This window comes from Pseudopodoces humilis, chromosome 13 (genome assembly GCF_049639895.1).
Source record: "Pseudopodoces humilis isolate 2021_Gansu_Grassland_sample_001 chromosome 13, ASM4963989v1, whole genome shotgun sequence".
Taxonomy (NCBI): Eukaryota; Metazoa; Chordata; class Aves; order Passeriformes; family Paridae; genus Pseudopodoces; species Pseudopodoces humilis.
The window spans coordinates 4,055,567-4,067,620 of record NC_142212.1 but is presented as its reverse complement, the minus strand read 5'-3'; the positions used below and the strand labels follow the sequence as shown (position 1 = coordinate 4,067,620).

The 12,054-nt window shown below is 48.9% G+C and overlaps 1 protein-coding gene across 2 annotated transcripts in view; it reads right to left on the bottom strand.

Annotated features, from left to right (window-relative positions):
- The window catches only part of RNF123 (ring finger protein 123), a 47,697-nt gene extending 36,804 nt beyond the window's left edge, over positions 1 to 10,893 (bottom strand). Inside the window, exons 1-10 of one of the 2 annotated variants that reach the window (XM_014251707.2) lie at positions 10,836 to 10,893; positions 8,458 to 8,651; positions 7,330 to 7,414; positions 5,260 to 5,339; positions 4,357 to 4,454; positions 3,130 to 3,184; positions 2,719 to 2,804; positions 1,887 to 1,973; positions 1,331 to 1,398; positions 361 to 486 (exon numbers count right to left, since the gene is read on the bottom strand). In XM_014251707.2, coding sequence (XP_014107182.1) covers positions 361 to 486; positions 1,331 to 1,398; positions 1,887 to 1,973; positions 2,719 to 2,804; positions 3,130 to 3,184; positions 4,357 to 4,454; positions 5,260 to 5,339; positions 7,330 to 7,414; positions 8,458 to 8,539 — 767 coding nt within the window. In that variant the 5' untranslated portion in view covers positions 8,540 to 8,651; positions 10,836 to 10,893. Of the gene's footprint in view, positions 1 to 360; positions 487 to 1,330; positions 1,399 to 1,886; positions 1,974 to 2,718; positions 2,805 to 3,129; positions 3,185 to 4,356; positions 4,455 to 5,259; positions 5,340 to 7,329; positions 7,415 to 8,457; positions 8,652 to 10,684; positions 10,811 to 10,835 lie in introns of those variants that run through there. The other variant, XM_088061724.1, reaches the window with a different exon arrangement.
- Between the last annotated feature and the right edge of the window lie 1,161 nt (positions 10,894 to 12,054).

Genomic DNA, 12,054 nt, shown 5'->3' with positions numbered 1-12,054 from the left:
TGGCTGGGACATAAAAAAGACAAGTGACCAAATGGCTCAGCAGCATTAGGGTTTTCAAAACTGCAGTGAGAATTTTGCAGGATCTGAGTGTCTGGGAGCAGGCAGCCTCCAGTTGTAGCAGCAGCTGTTGACTCAAGAGCTGAAAGCAACTCTCATTTCAGAAACTTATGTTTGTGTCCTGGGGTTCTGCTTCAGCTAAGGTGGTATTTGGCTCTTCTCTCCCTGACTCAGCTCTGCACACAAGTGCTGACAGCAGAAAGTGAACTGCAGTCAGGTGTGTATATTCTACAGCCTCCAAAGATGGTCTCAAGACAGGCTCTTCTCCTTTCAGACCTCCTCTCCCCAATACCTAAAGGATATCGGAGTGGACGGCTTCCGAAGTTAAAAGCAACGGACTCTTTGAAGGAGAGGCTGATGGCAGGGAAATAAGCCATTCCAGCACCCCTCGTGATGTTATCAAAGGCAGTTCCCAGAGATATGCCATTCCTGAAAGAAGGAAAACCCACAAGGTTTTAGTCACAGCAGGAAGGGTCTGAGGTCAGCTGGGTGATACAGATATCAGCTTGCCAACACGGACACGCCAGTCAGTCATGCCTCTTACCATTCTTAACCTGGCACACATGCAAATGTCACAGCTCTGCTGAGTAACAGCCACAGGACACACAGGGGCACTCCCATTTTCATATGAGACTGGGAAGGCACTGGGGTCTACACAACATGCAGAGCTCACTCAGCTTCAAGGGCAACCCAAATCTGTGAGTGTCAAAAAGCAGCAGGACATTTTAAAGCATGTGACTTTTTGGCCTCATCTGTTTGATGGTAATGGCAATCAAGGATAATGCTTTCAATCTACTCCTACATAAAACATGAACACAGACTAACTAACAGTTCTTAATTGCAACTGACTCGTTGCAGGCCAGGGCCAGAGAACAATTCTCATTGTGCATGGGAGCTGGAAACTGGAGATTTATCACCCTTTCCACAGCTCCTTGTGAATTTAGGACAGGCAGGGTCTACACTGACCACACAAGCAATTAATTAAAGCCAAGTGTGGCATTAAGCATCACAAGAGATGCCCTTCTCTCTAAAACCCTGGCAAACTTTACAAAGACTTTGTAGCTTGAACATCCTCCTGCCAAATGCTTTCAACTGAACTGAACTGAGACCCAACAACCCATTCAGATGGTTTCTGAACACAAGGCAGATAAACAAAGGCTGGAACTACCAAGGAACATAAAGAGGAGAGAGCAGAAATAGGGCTCAGCAACCTGCTGAGCAGTGAGGAAACCTTTCTGTTACACACAGACATAAACAAAGCAAAGATGCTTACAGGCAGAAAGCAATGGTGCCCTCATCAAGGTCTATCAGACAGCTGACGATGTCTCCTGCTGCCCAGGACTGCAGGAAAGGGAGAGAAGAGGTTAAACATGTATTTTCAGGGTGTTCCCACATCACAAGAAAGATTGCAACCCAACCAATCCCTTGTGATTCAGGGTTAAAGAAGAGAGAGTTCCTTCTCCCAGCAGCTCACAGCATTTTCAGGCACTTCTGGAAGCTGCACATTAAGCCCCTAACTGTGATCTTTTTCCCCTCTGGCACTAGGAATGTATATTTATCCCAACAATTCACCATGATATACTACAGAGAACAAGAACCTTCCAGGCACCACCAGCAGCACTAGACTGGAATCAGTCTGCTGGGGCTGCTAAACAAAGCCCCCAGACAGCATGTCCAGCATCCCTGAAGCGCAGACAAGTGCTGGCACACAGACTGAAGCAGGGAGGAAGGCTTGAGGGCACTTCACAAGGCCCAGCAGAATCCAGTGAGCAGAAGGAGTCACCTGCTTTCTCCTCTTTCCATCCCTTTCCTGAGGGACAGCTACTCACTTTGCCATAGTTTGTAGTAGTCACGTTCCACTTGCGCACCCTGTTTCCATCATAGGCATACGAATCTGGCGTGTCCCCAACTCCTTCCTGCACCAAAGTATGAAAGACAAGATTCAGACAAGACCAGGCACAGAAGATTCCTCTCATAGCAAGAGAACCTTTAAGGGGTAGACTAATAGACAGGGAGGGCAGCTGACAGCACATATGCTCTGCCTTTTCTAGAGGAAAAGTCCTCCCTCTAGGAATGAATCCAGTGGCTTGTGATCTTTGGTTCAGAGAAATACACCACTCCCTATTTATTTTTGGGTCAGAAGTGTACTGCCATCCAACACTTCCCATTTCTATCAAAGCAGCTCCCTGGGATGCCCATCACTTCCCCTCTCACACACTGCAGAGTGACAAGTTAGTGAAACTCTGCAGCTGACACCCCTTTCCAGTACCAAACATCCCACCCAGATGAAACAACATTCCACCCTCTTCTGAGCAAAACAAGTCCTGTAGTACCAGCTGCTGAGGCCCATCCCAAGGGACAGGCTGCCAGCACTGCAGTCACACACACTTTTTGGAGAAGATGCCAGCTGAAAGTCAACACGTAGCGGTCCTATGTGCTGCAAGAGCCCAGTAACACACCCAGCACAGGCTTTCACATTGTGCACCATTCTGTGGACACAGACCAAGGAGTTTTGTAAAGACTCTTAAAACAGCAGGCCTGGCATTTCTAGTGTGTGTGTGGTATTTCTGGTGTGAATGGCAGCAGGGCACAGCACCAATGCAATGCTCTACACTGTCCAAAAAAGCAGTGGAAGAGCACCCCCCAGAGCAGCTATACTACCTCCTGATTAAATCTGCAGTTGAGAGTACACCAGCCAATCTGCATGAGTCCCTGGGAGGAGATGAGCACCTCATAAATCCATTTCCCTGAAGGAAAAAGACAAAGACATACCACACAGTGAATTGTTGCCCCCTGGCTTGTTCCCCTGTTAGAGCTGAACCTGACACTGCTCCCACAGAAATACATGTGGCACACAAAGGAGGTTCAGGATATCCCCAGGATTCCCCTCCCACTCTGTTACTCTGGCATCACACATCCTTCTCATTCCCTGGAGAAGTTCAGTGAATGAACTGGGGAAGAGGGTACTCAAGATCTGGAACATATTCAAGATTTCCTGAGCTCTCCAGTTGTCTAACTCCCCACACACTCCTCTCAGGGTCTTTTCAAAGTAGCATTGGTTTATCTCCTTACCTTTATACACACACGTTGTGGCCCTGATGGACCCAAAGTTACTGTGGCCAATCACCTGGACCAAAAAATAAAAGATACTTTAACATCAGGCAAAAAGCTTGTTCAGTCCTTCCCGTTCCCTCTGTACTAGCACGCAAAACCAAAGCAAGATGGAGAGCTATTCACAAGGACAGTATAGGGACAAGAAGGGACATCTTCCCCACCCCAGCAGCTGTATTTGGAGCCAGCTGACCCCAGGGAATCATTCAGGTCCCTCCCACAGCTCATCTCTACTTGATAAACCCCAGTGAAGCACCCAGCATGGCAGCAGTACAAGGGCAACACGTTGACAGACAGGTTCCCAGTGAATTGGCACAGAAGTGTATACAAAAGTGATTATGATATGGGAAAGATATATGAATGCTGGACAAGTTAGAACAAAACTATAGATTCAAGGTGTCCAGACTAAAGGACAGGACTGGCAAGTAACATGCTGCCTAGAAACTGAACTATGTTAAATCCTGACTCTTGGCATCTTGGGACAGACCATGAAGAGGAAATGAAAGTAGGAACAAGGAATTCACAGACAAGCCAGTCCAGTCCATTCTGGGGGTCAGCTCCAGGTACATCAAAGTAAACTACAGCAGGTGGTTAAAGGGAAAGGGGAGACCGAGGCAGCTTGATCTGTTAGAGGCTAAAAAGCAGGCATAGATTAAAGAGGCAATCAGCTCAAGAGCAATGGATGTGCTTGCTCAGTGAAGGGGTGAAAGGAGTGCAGAAATTACTGAAGTAGGAAAGGGTTAAATTTCAGTGGATTCTTTCAGCTGCCTTTTTGCACAGGGAACATCAGCTAAGGAGCATGCAGGTAATTAATGGAAACAAAGGAGAAAGGAAAACCTCAGCTTTAGCCTCTTTCCAGTCTTTTAAGAAGACCAGAAGGAAGGAAGAGGCAGTCTGCTGGAGGGAGGGACAGGAAAGCTGGCTGCTTAGCCAAGTGAGCCCCTGGGCCAGGGTAATCCTTTCACTTCCTCACCGCCCCACTCAGACCTTGCTGAGACTTAGTGGTACCGCTAGACTTTTTCCCAGGACCGCTCATTTCCTCCAGGATCTTGCAGCTTTGAGGGCAGACTCCATTTACACATGCTACAAAGCCACTGACAGGGATCTACTACAAAGATCAAACCAAGAAGCCCCAAGTGCTTTTAGTCCCACAGAACCATTTTCTGCTGTGTCCAGCAACATACTTACCCCAAGTAAGTCATCATCGACCAGCAGGAGTCCCTCAAAGCCGCTTGTGTGGTCCAACACCACAGTGGAGGGACCAAGCCGGCCCTCTGCTACCTGATCTGAAACAAGAGTTGCAGAAAACATATTGGGGAGAGTTGTGCAGGATTTAACAGTTCACTGGCTGGGTGCTTCCAGCCAGACTGCAACAGCACCTGGATGCTGCTACAGGGGAGGAAGATTAAGATAGTGTTGCCTATGCTCAACCCTGATAAACTCAGAAAAGGAGAGAGATTTAAAAGAAAGTCTTCACAGCAACTCAGCTATGCAGCATTCAGGACACATTAAGTTTTCCACATCACCTGAGAATTTCACTTTGACAAAATTCAAAAGGCTAAGCTCTGTGCCAAATGTTTGGCCAACATGTCACACTTTGATTGCAGCCAACAAGAAAAATTTGCCTTTCTCAGAGAGGAGCCAGGTTGTATCTTGCCACAGCCTGATTCACCCAGAGAAACAATTCTAGTAAGAACACAGGGTACAGCCTGAGGCCCAAAGTGAATACCTGCAGTAGAGACCTGTGTGTAAAAATTGTCAACAAGCCTCTGCATCTCTCATTGACAATAGCACTGTGCACTTCTGATCAAAACAATGGCTCTGCATATCATTAGCAGTAAACCACCAACACTTGCCCCCAAACTGCTTTTCCACACATTTTAGCCGGGAAATATGTCTCCATCTGTAAACAAACCTGCTGCAGGGCTGGCTGATGAACCCCTCACAGGCAGGATTTAAAGGCACAGCAAATTAGAGCACAGGGAGGCAGAACAGTGCTCACTCAGGGAAATGCCTTTCATGATACAACTTGTCCTTCCAAATTAACCAGCACGAGCAAGAAGCACAAATTGAACAGGCAATATCTCCTACCCCTGCTGTCTTCAGAGCCATTCTCCTCTGCCAGCAATCGCTCAAGGTGCTCCTGCAGGTTCTGGAACGTCAGGTGCTTCCTAGGGAATAAACACACAGGAGCTCTTAAAAAAACTTTGTCTCCAGTTTTTCAAGAGTTGCAGCCCAGACATGTGTCCTGTGCTGAGACATGTGCAGACAGAAATTCTGTCAATCTGTTTTATGTCATGAATCTAAGGAATTTGTTGCCCACCGTGTTGTGGCAATGAATGAAGGAAGGACCAAACACAGTGTGAACAAACCAAGTAGTTAACAAAGAATCTTACAGTCTTCAGTCTGCTTAGGAGTGTTTTGTGGCAGTAAAAAAACTGTGGTACAAGGCAGCAAGAAACCAGCTGTACTACCAATAACTATGGACACAACTTTGCTGCAGTCAGCATCATAGAAACATGGCCTAAGTCAGGATTCGTTTCTTCCCCGAAGTATTTTGCAATACAAAAGAACAGAGGACCACAGCAGCAGCTGTAGCAGTTCAGACAAAGGTCAGGCTAGTCCAGCATCCTCTCTCTGTGAAAACAGCTAAAACCATTTTGTTTTCATACTGAAAATTCTCTCATACATCCCCTTTGGGCCACTGTTCTAGAGAACTTACTGCGCTTCCTTGGTTCTCTCCTTTCAAGGATTAGTTTACTTAGCTGATCCTTGCACAAGAGCCTCCTTTTACTGTGAGAACCACTAGCTATTCCTATCTCTGCTTCCCATTTCCAAAGCCATCTGGGAAACAACTTCTCACTTCTCCAGGACTAGGGATTTCCCTAAGACTGGTGAGAGACACTGTGAATGCCTGATGAATGTGAAGATGCACAGAAATTAAATCAAAGAATCAGTTTTGGTTGGCATGAGAAGGGCGGCTTCAGCAAAGCTGCTTAATCAGCACTAGCATGGAGGCAAAGTTCTGGAAGGAGAGTGGAAGAGCATGAGACAGGCAGAGAGATGTCTGCAGTGAGCTCCTCTATGAAGAATTTAGGCCTCTGAAGGCAAGATGTCATATTGTAAAAGTTACACTCATATGGCAAATGTTATTTCCAAGACCTCTTTGACTGCTACTGGGCTTTCTACCAAGTAGCCATGTCCAGGGGAAAAGGGTGGAAGGCAGGAAAAAAGAGAGAGAGAGCAGTCCAACAAACTATCAGTTCTGTTCATTCAAGTCACTAATCACCAGACAAAGAAATCAGAAATACTGAAAATCAAAATGCTCAGGCAGATGGACTGTTCCAAGGCTTGCTGGCAGGAGAGCTTGTGGTAAAGTAACATGACCCACTTTGCCTCCCCCGCACCACCACCCCAGCTCACCAAGAGCCAGAGGGCCAAGAACTATTTATAGCAGCTCTGAGCTCATGTTGGAGCTGGCAGTCCTAAGTATAGCCCGTGGAATGTGACCCCAGCCATGCTGCAGCACTGCCAACCAGCAGGAGCCACAGGCCTGCCTCACTCTGCCACACTCCTACCTGCCCTGAACCTGTCTGACTTGCCACAGGCAAAAAAGATGCAAGAGGAATTCTTCTCATCCAACACTACAGGTTTCTGGGATAAAAGGTGAAGGAGAACTGAAAATAAATAGGTAAAAAACACTCACTAAACAGGAATTTTGTGATTCTCTTCCTTTAGTGACTCCTAATAAAAGTACCAGCAGTTCTACAGCCTGAAGAATGTATGGTACAGCATGGATCAGTAACAGTCTTAGGGCACTTGCAATCTATTTTTAATTCCTGCACCTGAAACCTGTGCATTCTGCACTTCCTTACAAGCAAAGCGAGAACAGGAACAATCAGGTGAATGCCTACTTATTTGAAAAATATTGCCTAGTGATGCTGTAGATGGGATTTTTCATGCAAAAAAGAATCCTTCCTCACAGCCTTGCAGTTTGAAAAAGCCATTAAAAGAGCAGACCTCAGAGCTGTTTCTGTAACATGGAGCTGCTGTGCTTTTAACAAAGATCACTGTGTGGCACTAAAAGATCTTTCCTTTCATGCTGTGCTCTTTATCTGGAGGTGGCATCACTTGCTACCTGGGCAGTGAGAAGTCTGATACCTGTAAGCAGCTGCAGGCTGGTTCCCATCAGCAGTGGTAAAGACTCGATGCAGATAATCATTCAGCAGCCTGCTGTTCACAATCCCTTGGGTAAAACAGAAAGGAAATCAGCTTAGAGAGTCCGCGGTAAACTCAAACATGAATTTCATGTACAAGCAAGAAACTGGTAACTATGGGTAAATTATGTTCGTGTTCGCTGATCAATGCAGTGGAAAATGCAGCTTCAAGCAGTCATTCATCACCTTACTGTCCTCAATAGCAGAACCAGAGTCCAGCATTATTGAATGTATCTCCCCAAAAAAGGCTCTTTCCAATTTGAGCTGCTCTGCCATAGCAACTGGGAGCCTATAAATCACTCCACACAGGTGGAAGATCCTCAAGATCCTGTTGTGCTACTTCTTGATAAAGTAACTCCAAAAGCTGAAAGCAGGAATCCAATTTTATTTTTTAAAAAAATAAATCTTAACGCTACTGCAATTCCTGATGTCCTATTCATATTCAGGATGTCTCTTAACCGTATAAAAGATGCTGAGATGGAAAGGCTGCAGGTGCAGTTCACCTCATGTAACCCAGATCCCTCTTTAATGATGTGTGTGCCTCACCTTCACTAAACAACCCTTAGTGTCACACTGATGCAGTATTCCTTGTTTCTGAGTGCAACAGTGCCCTCAAATGCCAGATCTGTGGTCCCATAAGCACATCACTTGTGCTAGATTGGTGACGCCAAGATAAAAACCAGACTGCTTGGCCGGTAGCAGAATTTCCCAGGAAAGGATTAATTTGAGAATTTGACAAGCTGTTCATTCTGGAAGGGGAGCTCCCTAAATCAGATGGGTCTCAAATCAGATGCCAGGCAGGCAACAAAACATTCTCCAGCCTTATCAGGCAGGGCTGTGTGCCGAAGAAAAGGCTCTGTGACATGAGTTTCTGGAGTCAGTAGTACTGCAGGAATGTCCTGTCCAAAATCTCATCTCACTTTAAGGATTTACTCAGTTTCAGCCCCCCTACACCTCACACTACCAAGGTAACTTCAACTGGAAGGCAGCTGATGTCAAGCAAGGCAAGAGATGCTCCCTGGATCCACAGTGCTCCTGTTTTCACATGGCATGTACAGGCCAAAGTCCCTACCTGTGACCTTGGACTTCTCTGGCTCAGTGGTCAACCTGTAATTCTTCCTTGAGAAAGCAGTCCCAGAACCTCTCGACGTCATTCTTCACAGGCACCACTTCCAGAGCAGACATAAGACGGACAGACGCCTAGAACAAAACCTTCTGGGGAGGATGGTGCCTTTAAATTTCTCCTTTTCTTGGAGGTTGCTTTACCTGAATTAAACAGCAGGGATAAACCAAAAAATAGCCACAGTCCTTGCATGTCCTAATGACATTACACAAGAGCCTCAAACCAGCTAACTGCTGACCCTGCTCTTAGTCCCACTGATGTCCAACTGCTTAAAACCTTCCCAAACCATTAAGCTACACTCCAGACAGCCACAAAAACCCCACTCCAAACAAAGGCACAGGCACAACCAAGCCAGAAACACAGGCAACCTTCACACCAAGCCTGGGCCAGAAGCACTGAGCCAGCAAAGGACCACAGCCACCACCACTGCCAAACACTGCTGAAACTGGGAACCGCAATGCTGCTCATGTCCTGACAAACACTTTTGCCTTTCTCTCACACTCTGTATTATTCCTTAGGATAGCAACATGAGTCTGGTTAATTTTCTGTTCAACAGGTGTTTAGATTATTCCACTACCCAAAACAAAGAGAGAGGAAGAAGGAATGAGACAAATGCAGATGGACTGGACTATGATAGAATATCACTGACTACAAAGCGAAAGACCCAGCTGTCAGAGTCACGGGGAAAAAAGCAGACACAGGTAATATACAATAGTGTTTACAAGTGAAAATCTACCACGGGACTACAGACTCAGAAGCCTTCCTGGTATCACTAGAATACTATCAGAGCTGACATGTGCCAGGACAAAAAGAATACATTCAAGTGGCTAATTCCATCCAGCTTCCAAATGTTAGGTCATTCCCCTCTCCTGCTTCCAACTGCTCCAATAGCCAACTCTCCCTGGGTATCCATCTGTCAAAGCACTTTGTCACACACAGAGCAACAGGAAGATGTAACAGGAGCAAAAGCTGCAGGAATTAAATGCTTGTTGGTAATCTCATGCAAAGCAGAAACTAAGGTGAACCCAAGAAAAGTTAGTGACTCTGGAGGAGGAGCACCAAGTGACACAAGTACCACAGCAACTCCAAATCACCTGAGCTTCAGCTCGATTTGGGAAAGGGTTTCCTAAAGCCCCTTTTCTCAGGACCACCCCAGCAGGCAGCAGTGGAGCAACACTGCCCGGCCTCCCTCCTGCAGCACTGCTGAGCAAAATAGAGGGAACAAAGCAAAAAACCAGCCTGGATCAAAGGCCCTGAATGATGCGTCAGGAACTCAAAACAAGAGGTAAAACAATAAAGAGAAACACATCGTTTACTACCAAAGCAGAGCAGACAGCACAATGTGGACTATCCTAAAAGTACTCGACACATGACATGATTTCACCTCAGCCAGGACAAGTTAAAAACACCCGAGGGCAGTCAGGAGTGCCCACGGCTCTCCTAAAAGGCAGCCACTCTGGTCACCAGGGCTGCTGAAACAGTCTGAATGCCTAAAACAGAGTATGCAGCACCGCCACACTGGCACCATATGAGATGCACTGCTGCAGTGCCAGAGTGTTTGCTCAGTTGGAGCAAATGTTGCTTTCAACAGGTCTGAGAAAGGACAGAGCCGGGGGACATACATCTGCCCCAGAAGCCATTCACAGAAGCAAAGACGCCCTGCTCTGAGCCTGGCCCCGGGCTGAACTCCCTTCTCTTGGCAAAAGCAAGCAGCTTCCAGCAGCAGGGCAGAACACACAACACAGAAGCAGCCTGATCTGAGGTGGAAGCCGGCGAGGAGGCCGAGAAGCCAGGCCGGCCAACATAACTTTGTCTCGCAGCTGCCGGCAAAGCCCTGAGACTCGCAGCAGGCAAAGAGAAACAGCACAGCCCGACATGGAGCATAAAACTGCCCTGCCTTCATCCCAGGCGTGGGTCCCCGTGGCACCGCACCCTGCCGACACCCCAAACTCACAACCACCGGGCAGCACCACCATGCTCACACCCAGGAAACAGCCCCAAAACCGGGCTCACCCCGCAGCCGAGGCGGGCAGCACGCCCCGAGCCCAGCGGCGCCCCATAACCCAGAGACACCCCCTAAACGGGGCGGCACTCCCTGCAGCCACAGACACCCCCAGACCCGGAAGGACCCTCCATGCCCACAAACACCCCAAACCCGAGAACCCCCTACACCTGCCTACAACCCGTGGGGCGCGGCCGCCCCTCGATCGGGCGCTTCCCGCATAGCCGGACGGCACTATCCGAGCTGGCCGTGGCCCGAGCACCCCCGCGGCCCCCGGGGGAGCCCCCGCGCTGCCGCGCCCGGGCCCCCCGGCCGCCGCACTCACCGCCGGCCCGGCCGCGCCGCCGCCGCCGCCGCTACGGCGACCCGCGAGGGCCATGGCGGGCGGGCGGGACGCGTTGCCGGGAGACGGGTGGGACTCTCTCCGCGCTCGGGCAGGGCCGGGCCGCGGTGCCCTGCCCCGGGGAAGGACAGAGGGCAGAGACCCCCTCGGTGCTTGTGTGAACTTCTCTCTAGGAAACCGAGCAGGGTCGGGGTCCCCAAGACGTGAAGTTCTCGGCCGTGGAGCTAGGCAAGTGGCACGAGGGAGGCCTGGGCAGGTACTGCCGACCCTCAGGGAGACAACAACCCTCTGACCCCGACCACGAATGCTGCCCTTGGGAGAGAGGAGGAGGAGGAGGAAGCCGACACATGAGTGTGGAGCCTCTCAGTGCACTTTACTGTGCTTCTGGAGTGGGATTAGGGCCATTACTGGGGAACGGTCCCCAGCAGGTCCTGTGGCAGTGTCCAGACTGGCTGTGGGGATTCTAGCTCCAACATTGCAAGTGGGAGCAGTCTTGGATCCTCGTGGGCACAGGGAGCATGGGCTGGAGCATCTGACACTTTCAAGATAGAAACATAGTTACAGAATAATTTGGGCTGTAAGGAATCTGAAAAATAATCTAATTCTACCTCCCTGCCATGAGCAGGGACACCTCCCATGAGACCAGTCTGGCCTTGAGAACTTCCAGGGATCCAGGGGCAGCCTCAGCTTCTCTGGGCAACCTGTGCCAGAGCTGCACCACCCCCACAGCTCACACACACCCATCTCTAGCAGCCCCAGCACCGCCAGGGTCCTCTTATGTCTCCCCAGATCCAGAAAATGTCAGACACTCCAGCACCCCTGGGCCCATGTGGATCCAAGAGTGCTCCAGCCTGCAGCGTTGGGCCCAGAATCCCCACAGCCAGCCCAGATGCCTCTGCAGGACCTGCCATGCACTGTCCCCCGGTGCTGGCCCTGACCCCACTTCACTGGCACTGTAAAGTGCTCTGGGAGGCTCTCTGAGGCCTGACAAAAGTATCTGGCCACAGGACCATTACACTGGGCCACTGGAAACAAAATGCTCTGTGTGCTGATCTTTGAACTTGTGTGGCTTCTCCTTGCTTTTTAAACCCAGGCCTCTTACGGTAGACTCATCAAAATGTAAAGGTTTCTGCCTGGGAAATAATAACTTTGCAAGCTTTCACTCTCATAAGGTATGGGGAAATCACAACACCACACAATT